The sequence below is a fragment of the Salmo salar genome, chromosome 10 (assembly GCF_965601325.2).
Source record: "Salmo salar chromosome 10, fSalSal1, whole genome shotgun sequence".
Taxonomy (NCBI): domain Eukaryota; kingdom Metazoa; phylum Chordata; class Actinopteri; order Salmoniformes; family Salmonidae; genus Salmo; species Salmo salar.
Genome location: NC_138300.1, coordinates 121,792,203 through 121,816,152, shown reverse-complemented (window position 1 = coordinate 121,816,152; position 23,950 = coordinate 121,792,203). Strand labels below are relative to the sequence as shown.

The 23,950-nt window shown below is 45.1% G+C and overlaps 1 protein-coding gene across 4 annotated transcripts in view; it reads left to right on the top strand.

The window, feature by feature from the left end:
* LOC106561729 (tumor protein p53-inducible protein 11) overlaps positions 1 to 23,950 on the top strand; it is a 104,346-nt gene that overhangs the window by 66,081 nt on the left and 14,315 nt on the right. For all 4 annotated transcript variants that reach the window (XM_082957453.1, XM_045688572.2, XM_045688571.2 and 1 more), the window contains one exon: positions 12,785 to 12,924. In XM_082957453.1, the coding sequence (XP_082813579.1) occupies positions 12,796 to 12,924 (129 nt within the window). In that variant the 5' untranslated portion in view covers positions 12,785 to 12,795. The remainder of the gene's footprint in view (positions 1 to 12,784; positions 12,925 to 23,950) is intronic.

Genomic DNA, 23,950 nt, shown 5'->3' with positions numbered 1-23,950 from the left:
GAGATGTAAGTCTCCAGCATCAATGATTTTTGCAATTCGTTCCAGTCATTGGCAGCAGAAAACTGGAAGGAAAGGCGGCCAAACGAGGTGTTGGCTTTGGATGACCAGTGAAATATACCTGCTGGAGCACGTGCTACGGGTGGGTGTTACTATGGTATGTTTGGCAGCATGAGTGAAGGAGGCTTTGTTGCGAAATAGGAAGCCGATTTTAATTTTGGATTGGAGATGCTTAATGTGAGTCTGAAAGGAGAGTTTAGTCCAGCCAGACACCTAGGAATTTGTAGTTGTCCACATATTCTAAGTCAGAACCGTCCAGAGTAGTGATGGTAGACAGGCGGGCAGGTGCGGGCAGTGATCGGGTTGAAGAGCATGCATTTAGTTTTACTTGCATTTTAGAGCAGTTGGAGGCCACAGAAGGAGTGTTGAATGGCATTGAAGCTCGTCTGGAGGTTTGTTAATTAACACAGTGTCTAAGGAAGGGCCAGATGTACAGTTGAAGTCGGAGGTTTACATACACTTAGGTTGGAGTCATTAAAACTCATTTTTCAACCACTCCACAAATTTCTTGTTAACAAACTATAGTTTTGGCAAGTCGGTCAGGAAATTACGTGCATGACATGTAATTTTTACAACAATTGTTTACAGAGAGGTTATTTCACTTACAGTGAATTATATCACAATTCCAGGGGGTCAGAAGTTTACGTACACTGAGTTGACTGTGCCTTTTTAAACAGCTTGGAAAAATCCAGAAAATGATGTCATGGCTTTAGAAGCTTCTGATAGGCTAATTGACATCATTAGAGTCAATTGGAGTTGTACCTGTGGATGTATTTCAAGGCCTACCTTCAAACTCAGTGCCTCTTTGCTTGACATCATGGGAAAATCAAAAGAAATCAGCCAAGACCTCAATGTTTTTTTATAGACCTCCACAAGTCTGGTTCATCCTTGGGAGCAATTTCACAATGCCTGAAGGTACCACGTTTATCTGAACAAACAATTAGTATGCAAGTATAAACACCATGGGACCACGCAGCCGTCATACCGCTCAGGAAGGAGACATGTTCTGTCTCCTAGAGATGAACGTACTTTGGTGTGAGAAGTGCAAATCAATCCCAGAACAGCAGCAAAGGACCTTGTGAAGATGCTGGAGGAAACAGGTACAAAAGTATCTATATCCACAGTAAAACGAGTCCTATATAAACATAACCTGAAAGGCCGCTCAGCAAGGAAGAAGCCAGTGCTCCAAAACCACCATAATAGCTAGACTACGGTTTGCAACTGCACATGGGGACAAAGATCGTACTTTTTGGAGAAATGTCCTCTGGTCTGATGAAACAAAAATACAACTGTTTGGCCATAATGACCATCGTTATGTTAGAAGGAAAAAGGGGGAGGCTTGCAAGCCGAAGAACACCATCCCAACCGTGAAGCACGAGGGTGGCAGCATCATGTTGTGGGGGTGCTTTGCTGCAGGAGGGACTGGTGCACTTCACAAAATAGATGGCATCATGAGGCTGGAAAATTATGTGGATATATTGAAGCAACATCTCAAGACATCAGTCAGGAAGTTAAAGCTTGGTCACAAATGGGTCTTCCAAATGGACAATGCATACCCCAAGCATACTTCCAAAGTTGTGGCAAAACAGCTTAAGGACAACAAAGTCAAGGTATTGGAGTGGCCATCACAAAGCCCTGACCTCAATCCTATGGAAAATGTGTGGGCAGAACTGAAAAAGTGTGAGCAAAGAGGCCTACATCCTGACTCGTACGGTCTTTTTTTTATTTTTATCGATGGCTGTTATATCGTTTAGGACCTTGAGCATGGCTGAGGTGCACCCATGACCAGCTCGGAAACCAGATTGCATAGTGGAGAAGGTACGGTGGGATTCAAAATGGTCGGTGATCTATTTGTTTACTTGGCTTTCGAAGACTTTAGAAAGGCAGGACAGGATGGATATAGGTCTGTAACAGTTTGAGTCTAGAGTGTCTCCCCCTTTGAAGAGGGGGATGACCGCGGCAGCTTTCCAATCTTTAGGGATCTCAGACGATATGAAAGAGGTTGAACAGGCTAGTAATAGGGGTTGCAACAATTTCGGTGGATCATTTTAGAAAGAGAGGGTCCAGATTGTCTAGCCCGGCTGATTTGTAGGGATTGAGATTTTGCTGCTCTTTCAGAACATCAGTTATCTGGATTTGGGTGAAGGAGAAGCGGGGGGGGGGGGCTTGGGCAAGTTGCTGTGGGGGGTGCAGAGCTGTTGACCGGGTGGAAAGCATGGCCAGCCGTAGAAAAATGCTTATTGATATTCTCGTTTATCGTAGATTTATCGGTGGTGACAGCGTTGTACCAGATCTCCAATTTCTCGCATGGATTAGCCTTCATTTCTCAGAACAAGAATAGACTGACGAGTTTCAGAAGAAATGTCTTTGTTTCTGGCCATTTTGAGCCTGTAAACGAACCCACAAATGCTGATGGTCCAGATTCTTAACTAGTCTAAAGAAGGCCAGTTGTATTGCTTCTTTAATCAGAACACAGTTTTCAGCTGTACTAACATAATTGCAAATGGGTTTTCTAATGATCAATTAGTCTTTTTAAAATGATAAACTTGAATTAGCTAACACAACGTGCCATTGGAACACAGGAGTGATGGTTGCTGATAATGGGCCTCTGTACGCCTATGTAGATATTCCATAAAAAATCTGCCGTTTCCAGCTACAATGGTCATTTATGACATTAACAATGTCTACACTGTATTTCTGATCAATTAGATTTATTTTAATGGACAAAAAAATTGCTTTTCTTTCAAAAACAAGGACATTTCTAAGTGACCCCAAACTTTTGAACGGTACGTGTCACACTATGTCCTCACGCTGGTGGTGTACGTCATATCATGGAATGCACCCTGTTCCGCCCTGGAGGGTTCCCGCCCGCTTCCGCCCTGGAGGGTTCCCGCCCGCTTCCGCCCTGGAGGGTTCCCGCTCTGCTCAGCCTATCATAATTTCCCTCACTGCCAGGCAGTTAATTACTAGTTTCTGGCTCAGTACGTTTGTATAATCAAATCAAACTTTATTTGTCACATGCGCCTTACCGTGAAATGCTTACTTACAAGCCCTTTAATCAACATCCTCTGTGTATGCAGGTAGATAACTATTTTAGTCATCTTTTCATTCTTCTCTCTCTCTTCTCTCCCTTTAATGCATCCCAGCTGGGCAATTTGACATTTGTAAAGTAACACAGCAGATTTTTCTCCTTGTCTTTTTTCTGGGTCCGTTGCTTTCGCTGAGGGGTACCCTGTGTCCTTCTAACTGGGTTGATTTTACACTTTCAAAAGGAGCACAGGAGGCCCCTCTGTGTCTGCTCACAATGCTTTTGGGTTTAATCCCCCCAATAGAACACCACTTTGTCTCATCTCAAATGGTACCCTGTTTCCTAACAGCACTATGGGCCCCTGGTCAAAGGGTAGTCTGTAGTATCTTCATGTTTTAGTGGTTATTCTACACACGGGCTATTATTATAATGAGCTCCGCCCACAAACAAAGGACAAACGGGCACGTAACAGCCAGCCGTCCTTTAGCCCTGTTCTCTGCATCGAGTCTTCATCGTGAACAGGCAGGCGCAAGCAGGCAGTCAGACAGAAGAGGTGAGCCTTTGTTGCTGGGCAATTTCCGCGGTAACGGAGTGACGCTGAGGCTCACGTTTTCACTTTAAAATGTATGCCAAGCAATAAAACGTTGGTTGCAAAGTTTAACAAACCATTTTACCTATATGCAGAAGTCTACTTTTAACAATTACCACTGAACATTTTAGTAAAACACATTTACTGAAGGTACAGTGCAGATGCAAAATTTGATATCAGAATGAAATAATTTTTATTGCATATTATTTCGACAAAGTGGTCTTTCTGCTTTTTTATGCGTTAGCCTACCTATTGTATTAAAAAAAAAAAACGCTTAAATAGAGTAGGCTATAGCCTAAGCATGGGTGGAGAAGCACGGGTAAGTTATCTTTCCAAGGAAACCTTAATAAGTATGGTTAAGATATAATTTACTACATTGCCTGGTAATTAATATTCATCACCCATATTTGGTGTCTGTCTGAAATTCATCCCGCTCCTAAATGGTAGGCTATATGCAAAACATCTCTTCAAAGTACGTCTATCCTATTGGTTGATATAGCCCAGTAATACAGATAGCCTAATATAATGAGCCATGTATGAATCTCTGGTAATTTAACCTATTTCTATTGGTCATTTTTGATGTTACGTGTAGAGCGAAATTGCTGGGACCAAGGCTGGCAAGCGAGCTGTGTCACATATGCCTAAAATAACATTGCGTGTTGGGTAATCACTTAATTCAACAAAAAGAAAATCACATTTTAAAAGCACTAATTACTTGGCATGTCTACCTTTTACTTGTTACTTCTGTAAACTTTCATAATCCTCCCCCCTGTGAGATACTACAGAGTATCATAAAGATATATTGTGTTTTTTTTTTATATATCAGAACGACCAGACACTAGTCAATATTTCTTTAAACTTTTATAAAGGCAAATCAATTCTGAAAAAATAAATATAAATGTTGATTTTAATTCAACATTATGTTTTGGATCTATTTCTAAACCTAAACTTTTTTTGAGATGTTTTTTTTAAGACCCCTTTTCTATCTGTGTGACTAGATATCAAAGCTTTTGCTTATTCCTCATTTTTAGTTTGGGAAATGGTTAAAATGTGTATCTTTGCCTTCGGGCCAGCTCCACCTCCGCAAGCCCCAACTCCCCCCCCCCCCCAAAAAAAATAGACTCTTAGCTTTCAGATGTTGGTGCTCATGTGTCCTTTTTCCCCCATGGAAATGGTATGATCCAGATGACGTTATCTAGATTAAGGAAGCCGATTTAAAAAAAAAAAAAAAAAAAATCGTTTTATTTAAACTTATTTTATTTTTATGGATTGATCAATTCAAATTTATTCAGTTATGTCTGATCCATACGGGTTATATTAGTCCTGTTTGTGTAAGAATGATGTGAATCTCACCTTTTTTTTAACCTATATCACATTAACCCAACTCAGGGCTCTGTTCTCTCTCCGTTCCTGCATTTTAATCACCTCCCCTATAAATACCCTTAACGTCAGCCAAACTGTGACTTAATACAGCTGCTGAGGGGAAAAAGGGCTATTCTAGGATCAGTTTTTTTTTTATTTTCTAATGCACGAGATTTAAAGGCTTACCCTTAGATCAGCACTCCCTATCCTGAGCTTCATGAATACGAGGCCAGCTGTTCTCTCTGTCTTAGTGTGGATTGATATCATTTGGGGGGGTGTAGACTTGTGACAACAGCCCCAGGTTCCGACCCGTCATGAAGGGTCCCTATTTGACCCAACTAGCCATTCAGAGCAGTAGTTAGTGTAAATATCAGTGTGACAGCAGGTCAAGGAATCCCAGATTCAGCAGGATACATCCCACTTAAGGCCAGACTGCTCAGAACTATGAAATTAAATATAAGTAAAGTACAAAATATGTTTGATGTAAAAAAAAAATATATATATGTTTTGATGTCTTCTGTGCCCATATGAATAACCCCTATGATGTAACTGGAATGATGAGAGAGACGTTCTTCTTCTGTTTTTTTGTTTTTTATTATTTCACTGCCATACTGTGTTGGATCTTGTCCAGCCATCTTGTCTCAACAGGACCACAATGGAAATCAGTCCCAGACTTTGTGTTATCCTCCATGATTTTATTCATGTGCATGTATGGCTTTTAAGTTTTGTGTGCTTGTTTTTTTTTTAAATGGTCAAATTAATAAACTAAAGTGACTGTGAAATTCATTAAGTCTAAGGTATAAATCCACCGTTAGTCTGGCAGACTTCTGATTATTGTATATAGATTACTATTGAGTGTGGAAACTAGTGGGAGACTTGATGCTTCCTAGTGAGACCTACTGCATTATTAACCTGTCTGGGAACGTGGGATGCAAGCGTCCCACCCCTAGTACACCCTATCAACAGCAGGTGAAATATCAAGGGCGCCAAATTTGAAATCAATTAAATGTCTAATTCAAATTTCTCAAACATACAACTATCTTGCACCCTTTGAAAGATAAACATCTCCTTAATCTAACCACGTTGTCCGATTTCAAAAAGGCTTTACGGCGAAAGCATAAAGTTAGATTATGTTAGGACAGTACATTGAAAATGGCTGTGTGTGTAAAGTTTTGTCAATGCAAAGACAGGCGTCACCAAAAGCAGAAAACAGCTAAAATTATGCACTAACCTTTGACAATCTTCATCAGATGACACTCCTAGGACATTATGTTAGACAATACATGCATTTTTTGTTCTATCAAGCTCATATTTATATCCAAAAACAGCGTTTTACTATGGCGTTGAGGAAATATTTTCCCTCCAGTACCGCCAGTCAATCAGCACAACAAATTAAATAATTACTATTCGAAAACATTGGTAAAATATTATATTGTCATTCAAAGAATTATAGATTAACATCTCTTGAACGCAACCGCATTGCCAGATTTAAAAATAACTTTACTGGGAAATCACTTTGCAATAATCTGAGTACTGCGCCCAGAAAAATAGGCTTTGGGATACAGACTAAGCGCCATGTTGGAGAGATCTAAAATACTATGTAAATAATCCCTTACCTTTGATTATCTTCATCAGAAGGCACTTCCAGGCATCCCAGGTCCATAACAAATGTAGTTTTGTTCGAAAAAGCTCATAATTTATGTCCAAAAAGCTCCGTGTTGTTAGCGCGTCCTGTAGGCTACTCAAAAACATGAACGAAATCAGAGGGCAAAAAAATATTTACGTTCGTTCAAACATGTCAAACGTTGTATAGCATAAATCATTAGGGCCTTTTTCAATCAGAACTTCAATAATATTCAAGGCGGACGATTGCATTCTCTTTTAAAACGTATTGGAACGAGAGTACCCAAACATGCACTCGCGCGCCAGAGTAGTATCGGCCATCCGCTTATGACCAATGTTCCAAGTCTCTCATTCGGTCAGTTTTCACAGTAGAAGACTCAAACCACTTTGTAAAGACTGGTGACATCTAGTGGATGGCGTAGGAAGTGCTCAATGATTAATAAGTCCCTGTGTGTTTCAATGGCATAGGCTTAAAAGTAATTCAACACATCAGGTATCCACTTCCTGTCAGAATTTGTCTCAGGGTTTTGACTGCCATATGAGTTCTGTTATACTTACAGACACCATTCAAACAGTTTTAGAAAAATCAGTGTTTTCTATCCAAATCTGTTAATAATATGCATATCCTAGCTTCTGAGTTGGTGTAGGAGGCAGTTAAAAATGGGCACATTTTTTTCCAAATTCTCAATACTACCCCCTATCCCTTAAGACACTGATAAATGAGTGGAGATTTGTTCCAGACCTGTTTTGTGCTGATATTCCGCTCCGTAATTTGTCATATGCTAAAGTCAAGGAGTGGGAATGTTAGCACAGACTGTTACCCAGGCTGTGGATATTGGGGGATAAAGAGAAGTGTGTTGCTTTGGGCAGCATACTGTCAAGACTCTCAGTGGAAAGGAGTTAAGGCTGATTCATGTCAAGTGATGCAGGTTAACCTGTCAGGTGTGTGTGTGTGGAGTGAGGACTATACTTTATGAGATATATATATCATTGTGTGCAGGCTGGCCTAAGTGGAGTGGTCTGACACAAGCCCACGGGGAGAGGGAGATTTCATCAAGCAGTGTCTCGGCTCGGCTCTGTCCTCTGTCTCGGCTCTGTCCTCTTGTCTGCATCGAGTTAGCTGTCCTTGCCACCATGCTCGACGCTAGGTACGACATAGTGAAGAGGCTCAGAGAGAATCGCCACTGAATCGCTTGTTCACATCCTCGTGTACTTTTGTCCGTTTTAACCCCACGGTCTGTTGGCAGTTTTTTGTTGAGCAGACGTATCAATGCCATGACGCAATACCCTGCGTCTGAGGCAGTTCAGCTTATTTCTCCAGTCAGTTGTTCGAATGGAGCTAGGAGTGTTTTGAAATGGCAGCAGCGGTATGAGAACCAGCACATTCTTGAGCATGCAATACGGCTTTCCTCAGTACGAAATCCTCGTAGACCCACTGTGCTGTCAGACTCGGCATGCTCATGGGGCTGACATCGCTGGTCCAAATGTCAGTCGTGAAGCTCGTGGATGTGAGTTTCAACAATACTGTGCAACTCCGGTAGGGCAACATCTGAAAAATAGTGTGTACCGGGGCTCGACCAGTCAGAGAAAGCCAACATCATCCACAACAGAGAACGGTTGATTGTCAAGGGCAGTGAATTCCATTATCTTCGCGTTAATCGATTTCACCTTTTTTTGTTTTTGTTGTCTCGCTGCGATTGTCTTACCATTCAAATGACGGTTCGACTTCAACTTTAGTTGTTGGAAGTGTGCTGTATTTTTCTGTGTAGCGCTGTATTTTTTTGTGGCGTCATTACCTCATCTACCGACGTTATATAGGTACAGTGCCTTGCGAAAGTATTCGGCCCTCTTGAACTTTTCGACCTTTTTCAACATTTCAGGCTTCAAACATAAAGATATAAAACTGTAATTTTTTTGGTGAAGAATCAACAACAAGTGGGACACAATCATGAAGTGGAGCGAAATTTATTGGATATTTCAAACTTTTTTAACAAATTAAGAAACTGAAAAATTGGGCGTGCAAAATTATTCAGCCCCCTTAATAAGTTCATACTTTGTAGTGCCACCTTTTGCTGCGATTACAGCTGTAAGTCGCTTGGGGTATGTCTCTATCAGTTTTGCACATCGAGAGACTCAACTTTTTGCCCATTCCTCCTTGCAAAACAGCTCGAGCTCAGTGAGGTTGGATGGGGAGCGTTTGAACAGCAGTTTTCAGTTCTTTCCACAGATTCTCGATTGGATTCAGGTCTGGACTTTGACTTAGCCATTCTAACACCTGGATATGTTTATTTGTGAACCATTCCATTGTAGATTTTGCTTTATGTTTTGGGTCATTGTCTTGTTGGAAGACAAATCTCTGTCCCAGTCTCAGGTCTTTTGCAGACTCCATCAGGTTTTCTTCCAGAATGGTCCTGTATTTGGCTCCATCCATCTTCCCATCAATTTTAACCATCTTCCCTACCCCTGCTGAAGAAAAGCAGGCCCAAACCATGATGCTGCCACCACCATGTTTGACAGTGGGGATGCTGTGTTCAGGGTGATGAGCTGTGTTGCTTTTACGCCAAACATAACGATTTGCATTGTTGCCAAAAAGTTCGATTTTGGTTTCATCTGACCAGAGCACCCTCTTCCACATGTTTGGTGTGTCTCCCAGGTGGCTAGTGGCAAACTTTAAACGACACTTTTTATGGATATCTTTAACCTGTTGGGGATCTTATCCCGATATCGGGATTCATTGTCAAGAGACCACGGCGGGAAATTCAAAAACTGCAAGAATCTAATAATTTCAATTTCTCAAACAATCAACTATTTCTCACAATTTGAAAGATAAACATCTCCTAAATCCAACCACATTGTCCGATTTCAAAGAGGCTTTACGGCGAAAGCATAAAGTTAGGTTATGTTAGGAGAGTACATTGAAAATAGCTGTGTGTAATGTTTTGTCAATTCAAAGACAGGCGTCACCATAAGCGGATAACCAGCTAGAATTATGCACCAACCTTTGACAATCTTCCTCAGATGACACTCCTAAGACATTATGTTACACAATACATGCATTTTTTGTTCCATCAAGTTCATATTTATATCCAAAAACAGCATTTTACCGAAGCGGTGAAAATCAGATTTTTTTTTCTCTCAAATGCTTCCGGTGAACAATGTTACAAATCACAAAATTACTATTCGATAACATTGGTAAATTATATTATTGTCATTCAAATATTCATAGTTTAACATTTCGTAAATGCTACTGCAATGCCAGATTTCAAAATAACTTTACTGGGAAATCACAATTTGCAATAAACCGGGTGCTGTGCTAAGAACAATAGGCTAGGCTATACAGGTTAGCACCATCTGTAACCATGTAATATCAAAATTACTATTGTCAATATTCCCTTACCTTTGATTATCTTCATCCATTGGCACTTCCAGAAATCCCAGGTCCACTACAAATGTGGTTTCTTTTGACAAAGTTCATAATTGATGTCCAAATAACTCCAAGTTGTTCCATGTTGTTAGCGCTTCGGTAGGCTACTAAAAAGTAGCGCGGGGGGGGGGGGGGGGAGTCACGGCGAAAAGTAAAAAAAAAATCTATTTACATTGTTCAAACATGTCAAACGTTGTTTAGCATCAATCTTTAGAGCCATTTTTAACGTGAAACATCAGTAATGTTTCAACCCGACCTCTCCTGTGTCTTGAAAAACGTATCGCATCACATGATTGCGCAGGTGCAGCCAATAATGAAGTGACGACATCCCAGGGAGGTCAACTTCTCTTCCTTGCCATCCGGTCTCTGTTCATCATAGACGCTTCAAACAACTTTATAAAGATCGTTGACATCTAGTGGAAGCCGTAGGAGTTGCGAAATGAATCCTTTCTCACTATGGTATCTATAAAACAATGACACTAAATAGTACAGTCACAAAAAAAATGTTGATCTATTTTTCACAGGTTTTTGCCTGCAATATGAGTTTTGTTATACTTACAGACACCATTCAAACTGTTTTAGAAAATTCGGAGTGTTTTCTATCCGAATGTGTTAATAATATGCATATCCTAGATTCTGAGTTGGTGTAGGAGGCAGTTAAAAATGGGCACATATTTTTTTCAAAATTTCTCAATACTGCCCCCGAGCCCCAACAGGTTAAGAAATGGCTTTCTTCTTGCCACTCTTCCATAAAGGCCAGATTTGTGCAGTATACAACTGATTGTTGTCCTATGGACAGAGTCTCCCACCTCAGCTGTAGATCTCTGCAGTTCATCCAGAGTGATCATGGGCCTCTTGGCTGCATCTCTGATCAGTCTTCTTCTTGTATGAGCTGAAAGTTTAGAGGGACGGCCGGGTCTTCGTAGATTTGCAGTGGTCTGATACTCCTTCCATTTCAATATTATCGCTTGCACAGTGCACCTTGGGATGTTTAAAGCTTGGGAAATCTTTTTGTATCCAAATCCGGCTTTAAACTTCTCCACAACAGTATCTCGGACCCGCTTGGTGTGTTCCTTGTTCTTCATGATGCTCTCTGCGCTTTAAACGGACCTCTGAGACTATCACAGAGCAGGTGCATTTATACGGAGACTTGATTACACACAGGTGGATTCTATTTATCATCATTAGTCATTTAGGTCAACATTTGGATCATTCAGAGATCCTCACTGAACTTCTGGAGAGAGTTTGCTGCACTGAAAGTAAAGGGGCTGAATAATTTTGCACGCCCAATTTTTCAGTTTTTTATTTGTTAAAAAAGTTTGAAATATCCAATAAATTTCGTTCCACTTCATAATTGTGTCCCACTTGTTGTTGATTCTTCACAAAAAATTACAGTTTTAGATCTTTATGTTTTGAAGCCTGAAATGTGACAAAAGGTCAAAGTTCAAGGGGGCCGAATACTTTCGCAAGGCACTGTATGTACCTCGTCTACCTACATTTATATAGGTATGCACGTCAGCTTTGACATTACATCATGTGTATACCTATATAACGTAGGTAGACGAGGTACATGCCTATATAACGTAGGTAGACGAGGTGCATACCTATATAACGAAGGTAGACGAGGTACATACCTATATAACGAAGGTAGACGAGGTACATACCTATATAACGTAGGTAGACGAGGTGCATACCTATATAACATAGGTATGTCAGCTTTGACATCGGTTTTGCACATCGGCGTTAAACTAGACATCGGGATGATGCAGATGCTGGTATTTTTAGCTGATACCGATATATCGTGCATCCCTAGTTGACATTTTTAAACGTATCTTTCCATATATAAACACACACCCTACGTGTGTTTGAGTAAAATCAACTACATAGGCACTGCGCTTGTCTGATACTTTAAGAACACTGTTTGATTAAATAATTAAGACGCCCAAATTACTCCGCACGATGGTCACACTGTTAAAAACAATTACAGCGAGTGCCTGTGTGACTGGCGAACAATGGCGCTCTCTCTCCTCCCTACTACAGCAAGGGTTTGTTGTGCTGAAGCTGCGACATCATTTCAGCCATTTAGTTTCTTACTTGTTTCTGACCTGAAAAGTTCTGTTACCGAAATTCCTAATTTGTTTACGAAAAACATTCAATTTTCCCTCAACCCTTGCTCTCTTTACGTTAAACATGTAAGCATCGCATGCATGTGACCAATAGGGCCTGACCGATAGCCTATCATAATCACATCAATAAGTTGGTTATAACAAACTCCGAACACCGTAACACGTGACTGCAAAATGGATGTGGAGGATGTGAAAAAGAAACTCGAAACGGGAAATGTTTACTGGTTGCTCAGGAGGGAAAGGGAAAGTCAGATCTGTGGAAGACATTTGACTTACAGGGTCGGGATTGCCTGTGTCTTCAGTGGATAACCCACAGTAGTCCTACCTAATGTTACAAAGTAGTGGTGTGCATAAGATGCTGTACTCCCCCTATGGTAGTGTTATTAATACAGTCTGGCCGTAACGGGGTGTAGATCTCCATCTCTCCACCCTCTCTCCTCTCCATCCTCTCCCTCTCTACCTTTCTTGATTTTTCACAGGATTGTTCTGCATCGAAGGACCATGCAACCTAAGAGCTTTGTATTCACTCCGTAGTTGCTAAACGTGTCTCTCTCTCTCGGTCTCTCTCGCTCCAGGTTATTGTGCCATGGCCTCTAAGCCACATCCTCCTCTAATGAAGAAACACAGTCAGTCAGATCTGGTGAGCCGGCTGAAGACCAGGAAGATACTGGGGGTCGGAGGCGAGGACGACGATGGAGAGGTGCATAGGTCGAAGGTCTGTATCATTTTTATATCTTAAATATACAGAAAAGGTGTGCGTTTGCTCATTGTCCATCATGGTGAATCAATCATGGGCTTGGTGCCCATTTGACTGGAGAAAGATTCTACATTGTTGAATCCATTAGAAGTAGTGTGTAAGTGGATAGAATGGAGATACCGAATCTCTTTTAACTGAGTTCATAGATTATTACCCATCATGCAACGTGACAGCTCAATCACACTGGCATGCTATTGTGAAGGTAATCGTTCCTAATAAACCATTATGTTAATTTTAAGATCATCTATAGTGCTTCCACGTCTTGAGTAATATCGGTTTCTTGATGACTTGCTTATTGCAGCACAATGCACTGGATGATAACATGTCATCACTCTCTGTCCTTCGTATTGCCTTGACAGTCAATACATTGGCCCATCTCTCACTTTGTTCCATTGTGTTTACTGTAATCCCCTATTACAATCCAGTGAATGTTGATCAGTAGTAGACCTGCCTGCCTGCCTGCTGAGACGCTCAGTCCTCTGAGATCCTGTCTCGCCCTTCTTCCCTTCCCTCACGTTCCCTCTCTCTCGCCCCTGACTCTTCCCTTCCCTCACGTTCCCTCTCTCTCGCCCTTCTTCCCTTCCCTCACGTTCCCTCTCTCTCGCCCCTGACTCTTCCCTTCCCTCACGTTCCCTCTCTCTCGCCCCTGACTCTTCCCTTCCCTCACGTTCCCTCTCTCTCGCCCCTGACACTTCCCTTCCCTCACGTTCCCTCTCTCTCGCCCCTGACTCTTCCCTTCCCTCACGTTCCCTCTCTCTCGCCCTTCTTCCCTTCCCTCACGTTCCCTCTCTCTCGCCCCTGACTCTTCCCTTCCCTCACGTTCCCTCTCTCTCGCCCCTGACTCTTCCCTTCCCTCACGTTCCCTCTCTCTCGCCCCTGACACTTCCCTTCCCTCACGTTCCCTCTCTCTCGCCCCTGACTCGTCCCTTCCCTCACGTTCCCTCTCTCTCGCCCCTGACTCGTCCCTTCCCTCACGTTCCCTCTCTCTCGCCCCTGACTCTTCCCTTGCTCTCTCCCTCCCTGCCCCCCTGCCTCTCTCACTCACTTACTCAGTCACACAGATGCTTAGTGAGGGAGACGGATATTAGAGGTACACAACAGTCACTCAGTCCTACTGGAGACACACGATGCCAAGAGTGTGTAAAGCTGTCATCAAGGCAAAGGGTGGCTACTATGAAGAATTTCAAATATAGAATATATTTTTGGTTAGTACATGATTCCATGTGTTATTTCATAGTGTTGATGTCTTCACTATTAATCTACAATGTAGAAAATAGTAAAGATAAAGGAAAAACCCTTGAATGAGTAGGTGTGTCAACTTTTGACTGGTACTGTATATTAGGATGAGGTCGATTTAACAGCATTCTTACATAGGTATTTATCTTGTCCAGGTGAGAGAGGGCAGTGTACAGTGATAGCGGTATATGAATTGAAGTGGGTCTAGGGTGTCAGGTAAGGTAGAGGTGATATGATCCTTGACTACATTCTCATAGCACTTCATGATGACAGAAGTGAGTGCTGTGAGGCGATAATCATTTAGTTCAGTCATCTTCACTGTCTAAGTTACATGAACAGTAGAGGACATCTTGATACAAGTGGGGACAACAGACTGGGATATAGAGAGATTGAATATGTTTGTTAACACTCCAGCCAGCTGGTCTTCACATGCTCTGAGGACCCGGCTTGGGATGCCGTCTGGGCCGGCGAGGGTCAACACTCTTAAATGACTTACTCACGTCCGCCATGGAGAAGGAGAGCACACAGTCCTTATGAAGTGGTGGGGGCCTGCGTCGGCGGCTCCATGCTGTTTTCCTCAAAGCGGGCGAAGGTGTTTAACTTTTCCGGGAGCGAGGCGTCGGTGTCCGTTGTGGCTGGCTTTTCCCTTTTTATAATCCGTGGTTGTCTGGAATCCCTGACACACAGGCCTCGTGTCTGAGCCGTTCAATTGGATACACAACACTAATACTGTACAGACTAGCCAAAGCTACTGCTACAATCCATTATTTTTGGGGGGAGGTGTGCTGTGGGATTATTTAAGATACTCTTTGAAGAGGTGTAGGGTTTCAGATGTTTTCAGAAGACGGGCAAGGGACTCTTCTGTGTTAGCTTCAGGGGGAAGATGGACAGGGACTCTGCTGTCCTAGCGTCAGGGGGAAGACGTGCATGGTCTCTGCTGTCCTAGCTTCAGGGGGAAGACGTGCATGGTCTCTGCTGTCCTAGCTTCAGGGGGGAAGATGGACAGGGACTCTGCTGTCCTAGCTTCAGGGGGAAGATGGACAGGGACTCTGCTGTCCTAGCTTCAGGGGGGAAGATGGACAGGGACTCTGCTGTCCTAGCTTCAGGGGGGAAGATGGACAGGGACTCTGCTGTCCTAGCTTCAGGGGGGAAGATGGACAGGGACTCTGCTGTCCTAGCTTCAGGGGGAAGATGGACAGGGACTCTGCTGCTCTAGCTTCAGGGGGAAGATGGACAGGGACTCTGCTGTCCTAGCTTCAGGGGGAAGATGGACAGGGACTCTGCTGTCCTAGCGTCAGGGGGAAGACATGCATGGTCTCTGCTGTCCTAGCTTCAGGGGGAAGACGTGCATGGTCTCTGCTGTCCTAGCTTCAGGGGGGAAGATGGACAGGGACTCTGCTGTCCTAGCTTCAGGGGGAAGATGGGCAGGGACTCTGCTGTCCTAGCTTCAGGGGGGAAGATGGACAGGGACTCTGCTGTCCTAGCTTCAGGGGGGAAGATGGACAGGGACTCTGCTGTCCTAGCTTCAGGGGGGAAGATGGACAGGGACTCTGCTGCTCTAGCTTCAGGGGGAAGATGGACAGGGACTCTGCTGCTCTAGCTTCAGGGGGAAGATGGACAGGGACTCTGCTGTCCTAGCTTCAGGGGGAAGATGGACAGGGACTCTGCTGCTCTAGCTTCAGGGGGAAGATGGACAGGGACTCTGCTGTCCTAGCTTCAGGGGGAAGATGGACAGGGACTCTGCTGTCCTAGCTTCAGGGGGGAAGATGGACAGGGACTCTGCTGTCCTAGCTTCAGGGGGAAGATGGACAGGGACTCTGCTGTCCTAGCTTCAGGGGGGAAGATGGACAGGGACTCTGCTGTCCTAGCTCCAGAGGGAAGATGGACAGGGACTCTGCTGTCCTAGCTTCAGGGGGAAGATGGACAGGGACTCTGCTGTCCTAGCTTCAGGGGGGAAGATGGACAGGGACTCTGCTGTCCTAGCTTCAGGGGGAAGATGGGCAGGGACTCTGCTGTCCTAGCTTCAGGGGGGAAGACGGACAGGGACTCTGCTGTCCTAGCTTCAGGGGGAAGATGGACAGGGACTCTGCTGTCCTAGCGTCAGGGGGAAGATGGGCAGGGACTCTGCTGTCCTAGCGTCAGGGGGAAGACGGGCAGGGACTCTGCTGTCCTAGCGTCAGGGGGAAGACGGACAGGGACTCTGCTGTCCTAGCTTCAGGGGGAAGACGGACAGGGACTCTGCTGTCCTAGCTTCAGGGGGAAGATGGACAGGGACTCTGCTGTCCTAGCTTCAGGGGGGAAGATGGACAGGGACTCTGCTGTCCTAGCTTCAGGGGGGAAGATGGACAGGGACTCTGCTGTCCTAGCTTCAGGGGGGAAGATGGACAGGGACTCTGCTGTCCTAGCTTCAGGGGGGAAGATGGACAGGGACTCTGCTGTACTAGCTTCAGGGGGGGAAGATGGACAGGGACTCTGCTGTCCTAGCTTCAGGGGAAAGATGGACAGGGACTCTGCTGTCCTAGCTTCAGGGGGGAAGATGGGCAGGGACTCTGCTGTCCTAGCTTCAGGGGGGAAGACGGACAGGGACTCTGCTGTCCTAGCTTCAGGGGGAAGATGGACAGGGACTCTGCTGTACTAGCTTCAGGGGGAAGATGGACAGGGACTCTGCTGTCCTAGCTTCAGGGGGGAAGATGGACAGGGACTCTGCTGTCCTAGCTTCAGGGGGGAAGATGGACAGGGACTCTGCTGTCCTAGCTTCAGGGGGAAGATGGACAGGGACTCTGCTGTCCTAGCTTCAGGGGGGAAGATGGACAGGGACTCTGCTGTCCTAGCTTCAGGGGGAAGATGGACAGGGACTCTGCTGTCCTAGCTTCAGGGGGAAGATGGACAGGGACTCTGCTGTCCTAGCTTCAGGGGGAAGACTGGCAGGGACGGGGCAGGGACTCTGCTGTCCTAGCTTCAGGGGGAAGATGGACAGGGCTCTGCTGTCCTAGCGTCAGGGGGAAGATGGACAGGGACTCTGCTGTCCTAGCTTCAGGGGGGAAGATGGACAGGGACTCTGCTGTCCTAGCTTCAGGGGGGAAGACGGACAGGGACTCTGCTGTACTAGCTTCAGGGGGAAGATGGACAGGGACTCTGCTGTCCTAGCTTCAGGGGGAAGATGGACAGGGACTCTGCTGTCCTAGCTTCAGGGGGAAGATGGACAGGGACTCTGCATTCCTAGCTTCAGGGGGAAGATGGGCAGGGACTCTGCTGTCCTAGCTTCAGGGGGAAGATGGACAGGGACTCTGCTGTCCTAGCTTCAGGGGAAAGATGGACAGGGACTCTGCTGTCCTAGCTTCAGGGGGGAAGATGGACAGGGATTCTGCTGTCCTAGCTTCAGGGGGGCAGATGGACAGGGACTCTGCTGTCCTAGCTTCAGGGGGAAGATGGACAGGGACTCTGCTGTCCTAGCTTCAGGGGGGCAGATGGACAGGGACTCTGCTGTCCTAGCTTCAGGGGGAAGATGGACAGGGACTCTGCTGTCCTAGCGTCAGGGGGAAGATGGGCAGGGACTCTGCTGTCCTAGCTTCAGGGGGGAAGATGGACAGGGACTCTGCTGTCCTAGCTTCAGGGGGGAAGACGGACAGGGACTCTGCTGTCCTAGCTTCAGGGGGGAAGACGGACAGGGACTCTGCTGTACTAGCTTCAGGGGGAAGATGGACAGGGACTCTGCTGTCCTAGCTTCAGGGGAAAGATGGACAGGGACTCTGCTGTCCTAGCTTCAGGGGAAAGATGGACAGGGACTCTGCTGTCCTAGCTTCAGGGGGAAGATGGACAGGGACTCTGCTGTCCTAGCTTCAGGGGGGAAGATGGACAGGGACTCTGCTGTCCTAGCTTCAGGGGGGAAGATGGACAGGGATTCTGCTGTCCTAGCTTCAGGGGGGCAGATGGACAGGGACTCTGCTGTCCTAGCTTCAGGGGGAAGATGGACAGGGACTCTGCTGTCCTAGCTTCAGGGGGAAGATGGGCAGGGACTCTGCTGTCCTAGCTTCAGGGGGAAGATGGACAGGGACTCTGCTGTACTAGCTTCAGGGGGAAGATGGACAGGGACTCTGCTGTCCTAGCTTCAGGGGGAAGATGGACAGGGACTCTGCTGTACTAGCTTCAGGGGGAAGACTGGCAGGGAATCTGCAGCCCTAGCTTCAGGAGGAAGATGGTTCCACAATTGGGTTGCCAGAACAGAAGTGCTTTGGCTGGGCTGAGAGGGCGCTACCCTCTTGAGCATAGCCTCAATGTAAGGGAGGGCGCACTTCCTCTTGCTGCTCTGTAGGTAAGCACCATGGTCTAGTAGTGAATGGGAGCTTTGACTGGAAGCCAGAGGAGTGTGAGGAGGAGTGGGGTGATCAGTTACTGCTATATAAACATTTGACTCAGAAGAAAGAAGAATTACTTCCTTAACGCAATGGTCTGCTCGTCTGCCAGTTGTTAATTATCCATCTCCCCCTGACGAGAAAATAACATCTTATTGGAATTGCAAGTAATTGCTTTGTTAGACTAGCAAACACAGAAAATGAAATGGTGGTGTTTTCGTTTCAGTTGAGTTGACGTAAGCACCTCATCAGCCTCCGCTCAGACAACAACACCCCTGGGAGATCACAATCATATTACAAACAGAGAGCGGGGAGGTTGGCGTGGAGGAAGGTTTTGTCTCAGGACGCGTGTACACACACACACACGCACGCACACACACACACACACACACACACACACACACACACACACACACACACTTCGTCCTTGTAAACAAAGGAGGGAAGTCGTCCGGCTGTTACCCGCTGCCCTTCTGTTTTCCTGCTCTTCCCGTGCGCTGAAACAAACAATTTACTTAGGCCAGTGATATTGTCCCCGGGCCTTGAGCCAAGGTCTGCTGTAAGCCCTCTTTCTGCTGGGAGGGAATACTATGCAATGGTTCTAGCATGAAGACCGATACAGAAGGATGTAAGTGTAGGCTACTGACTGGATCACAGTGAATTGAACAATGACGTTGTTACAATCTGTGATTTGTGTACTAGGATGGTAATTGAGTTGTGTGTTTTGCCAAGGCTGAGAGATGAGCAGCGGGGAATGAGAATAGTAATGGACTGAAGAGATCTCAAGGGCTGTGGGATTTTAACTCCATCTGTCTGAATGCTGCCCGGCTTTGTCTCTTAGTGGTGTCAAAGCTAGACCATAACAGTTTAGATTACCGTATGCTCCTCTCTCTCCTCTCCTCCCGTTTCTCCTCCCATTTCTCTTCCCCCTCCTCCCGTTTCTCCTCCCGTTTCTCTTCCCCCTCCTCCCATTTCTCTTCCCCCTCCTCCCGTTTCTTCTCCCGTTCTCTCCCCCTCCTCCCCCTCCCCCTCCCCGTTTCTCCCGTCCTCCCCTCCTCCCGTTTCTCCTCTCCCCCCGTCCCCCCTCCCCCGTTTCTTCTCCCGTTTCTCTTCCCCTCCTCCCGTTTCTCCTCCTCTCCTCCCGTTTCTCTTCCCCTCCTCCCGTTTCTCTTCCCCTCCTCCCGTTTCTCCTCCTCTCCTCCCGTTTCTCCTCCTCCCGTTTCTCCTCCTCCCGTTTCTCCTCCTCCCGTTTCTCCTCCCCCTGTTTCTCTTCCTCCTCCCGTTTCTCTTCCTCCTCCCGTTTCTCCTCCTCCCGTTTCTCCTCCTCCCGTTTCTCCTCCCGTTTCTCCTCCTCCCGTTTCTCTTCCCCTCCTCAGGCAAGTCCTTTGCTTTTCCTCTTGTTATATATTTCTCAAGCCAGTTCTAAAGTCATACTGTTAGATGTCACAGGCATGTGTATGCTGTGCTTAGGCTTGTGTTAAGGTGGGGATTCTGGTGTGCAGCCAGGCCTATCTCCTGTCTTTAAAAGAGATTCTCATGTACTTTTGTATACTTTTTAGCCTGTAGTTCTATAAGTAGCGCTCACGAGCCAAAAGTGGTCCCTGAAAAATGTGTACCAAGTCACATATGTGCGCCACGTCATTGCTCTCTCGCGCTCGCTCTCTCGCGCTCTCTGCATCTTGCTAGCTGTCACTCAAATGGCAAGGCGGCTGAAGCTCATTGGCTAGAACTTTAATTGCTAGGGGGCTGACCCAAATGCCACAGCACAGCTTTCAGAAAAGCAGTCGCTTTCGAAACTATGAATTTCTTGGCTCATTGAGGTATGCTGTTATTCTGCTCATAGATTATGCATGTATGAATTACACACTTACACTTCCAGTCCCATGCGGGACGTTTTCACAATGGTTCCAGAGCATTTTTTTTTTTTAAAGGTTTTTACCAGCTCAGTCAGGTTAAGACCAGTGATTTTTTTTTTCCATGTACCCCAAAACCTGCCACAGACAGCGAGAGCCAACCAGGCAGGGTAAAGGGCTTCAGTTTCACTAGACGGTGAAATACAGTGTTCTTGGCTGAAGCGTAGAGATTAGGGCTGTCTGTACACTCTGGCTCTCTTATCTTTCCCTTTCCGCTGCAATTTTAGGCTCCTTATATTTCCATTTCCTCCCTCCTGTTATTTTGTGATTTGGACATCATCAACATCCCATAATAGATGGCCATGAAGCCACTTCAGTCCTTCTCATCTCCTTTTAGATTGTGTGTGTGTGTGTTGTGTGTGGTGTATTTGTGCCTTGGGGTCTATTCTCATTGATGAGAATTCCGAGAGATTCTGGAGAGGTTATCAGTTCTCGAGAGACATTACTGCAATGTAAAGTCACGTCTCGAACATACAACCTCTTGACACTGACACGACGCCAGACAGTTGCCCTCCCTCTAAGAAGGGCAGTGTAAACACAATTTGTTTCTTTTGAGCTCAACATTCATACCGTAAAAATACTAATAGCAGAGCAATGTTTTTAAAACAGCTGAAATTTATAGACGTTCGTTATATTTCACATGTTTCCACCTGAAATTGCGAGAAGGGTGTGATTGAGTCTCTGTGTGTGTGTGTGAGAGTCTCTGTAGAGTGTGTGTGTGTGAGAGTCTCTGTAGAGTGTGTGTGCGTATTTGAGAGACTCAGACAATCACCAGTGAACCCTATTCTGGGAAGTTTTCATTGTCCTGACAACCTCAAACCCTTCAAGTTCAAATGCATAACGTCATCCTCACAGCTCCTGTCCTGTTCCCCTTTGGCCATATTGATTTCTGTCTGAAATAACAGACCTAATTCATCAATGGTCCTTTCCAATTGGTAGTTACAGTCTTGTCTCATCGCTGCAACTCCCGTATGCACTCGGGAGAGGCGAAGGTCGAGAGCCATGCCTCCTTAGGAAACACGACCCTGCCAAGCCACACTGCTTCTTGACACACTGCTTGCATAACCCGGAAGCCAGCCGCACCAATGTGTTGGATGAAACACCGTACAACTGGTGACCGGTATATACTATCCATACATTAGCCTTGGATGAGGTGTGAGAGGGAGTTGACTTTTCTTAAGGTTTAGGTTATGACGGGGTGACTGGGCCATGACACATCCACGGCTAATGTAAGGATGTGATTGTGCGTTCCAGGTGTAATTCAGGCAGTTGTTGTTGTCATCCTGTACCTGTCCCGCAGGTGTGATGTTCGGATGTACTGATCCTGTGCAGGTGTTGTTACACGTGGTCTGCCACTGCGAGGACGATCAGCTGTCCGTCCTGTCTCACTGTTGCGCTGTCTTAGGCGTCTAACAGTACAGACATTGTAGTTTATTGCCCTGGCCACATCTGCAGTCCTCATGCCTCCATGCAGCATGCCTAAGGCACATTCACGCAGATGAGCAGGGACCCTGGGCAACTTTCTTTTGGTGATTTTCAGAGTCAGTAGAAAGGCCTCTTTAGTGTCCTAAGTTTTCATATCTGTGACCTTAATTGCCTACAGTCTGCAAGCTGTCAGTGTCTTAATGACCGTTCCACAGGTGTATGTTCATTAATTGTTTATGGTTCATTGAACAAGCATGGGAAACAGTGTTTAAACCCTTTACAATGAAGATCTGTGAAGTTATTGGGATTTTTATGAATTATCTTTGAAAGACCGGGTCCTGAAAAAGGGACGTTTCTTTTTTTGCTGAGTTTACATGCATACATACATACATACATACATACATACATACATACATACATACATACAGTTGAAGTCGGAAGTTTACATACACCTTAGCCAAACACATTTAAAAATAGTTTTTCACAATTCCTGACATTTAATCCTAGTATAAATTCCCTGTTTTAGGTCAGTTAGGATCACCACTTTATTTTAAGAATGTGAAATGTCAGAATAATAGTAGAGGGAATTATTTATTTCAGGTTTGATTTCTTTCATCACATTCCCAGTGGGTCCGAAGTTTACATACACTCAATTAGTATTTGGTAGCATTGCCTTTAAATTGTTGAACTTGGGTCAAACGTTTCAGGTAGCCTTCCACAAGCTTCCCACAATAAGTTGGGTGAATTTTTGCCCATTCCTCCTGACAGAGCTGGTGTAACTGAGTCAGGTTTGTAGGCCTCCTTGCTCGCACATGCTTTTTCAGTTCTGCCCACACATTTTCTATAGGATTGAGGTCAGGGCTTTGTGATGGCCACTCCAATACCTTGACTTTGTTGTCCTTAAGCCATTTTGCCACAACTTTGGAAGTATGCTTGGGGTCATTGTCCATTTGGAAGACCCATTTGTGACCAAGCTTTAACTTCCTGACTGATGTCTTGATGTTGCTTCAATATATCCACATAATTTTCCAGCCTCATGATGCCATCTATTTTGTGAAGTGCACCAGTCCCTCCTGCAGCACAGCACCCCCACAACATGATGCTGCCACCCCCGTGCTTCATGGTTGGGATGGTGTTCTTCGGCTTGCAAGCCTCCCCCTTTTTCCTCCAAACATAACGATGGTTATAATGGCCAAACTGTTCTATTTTTGTTTCATCAGACCAGAGGACATTTCTCCAAAAAGTACGATCTTTTTCCCCATGTGCAGTTGCAAACTGCAGTCTGGCTTTTTTTATGGCGGTTTTGGAGCAGTGGCTTCTTCCTTGCTGAGCAGCCTTTCAGGTTATGTCGATACAGGACTCGTTTTATTGTGGATATAGATACTTTTGTACCTGTTTCCTCCAGCATCTTCACAAGGTCCTTTGCTGTTGTTCTGGGATTGATTTGCACTTTTCACACCAAAGCACTTTCATCTCTAGGAGACAGAACGCATCTCCTTCCTGAGTGGTATGTGTGGTCTCATGGTGTTTATACTTGTGTACTATTGTTTGTACAGATGAATGTGGTACTTTCAGGCGTTTGGAAATTGGATGAATCAGACTTGTGGAGGTCTACAAAATGTATTTCTGAGGTCTTGGCTGATTTCTTTTGATTTTCCCATGATGTCAAGCAAAGAGGCACGGAGTTTGAAGGTAGGCCTTGAAATGCATCCACAGGTACACCTCCAATTAACTGAAATGATGTCAATTAGCTTATCAGAAGCTTCTAAAGCCATGACATAATTTTCTGGAATTTTCCAAGCTGTTTAAAGGCACAGTCAACTTAGTGTATGTAAACTTCTGACCCACTGGAATTGTGATACAGTGAATTATAAGTGAAATAATCTGTCTGTAAACAATTGTTGGAAAAATGACTTGTAATGCACAAAGTAGATATCCTAACCCGACTTGCCAAAACTATAATTTGTTAACAAGAAATTTGTGGAGTGGTTGGAAAACGAGTTTTAATGACTCCAACCTAAGTGGATGTAAACTTCCAACTTCAACTGTTCATACATA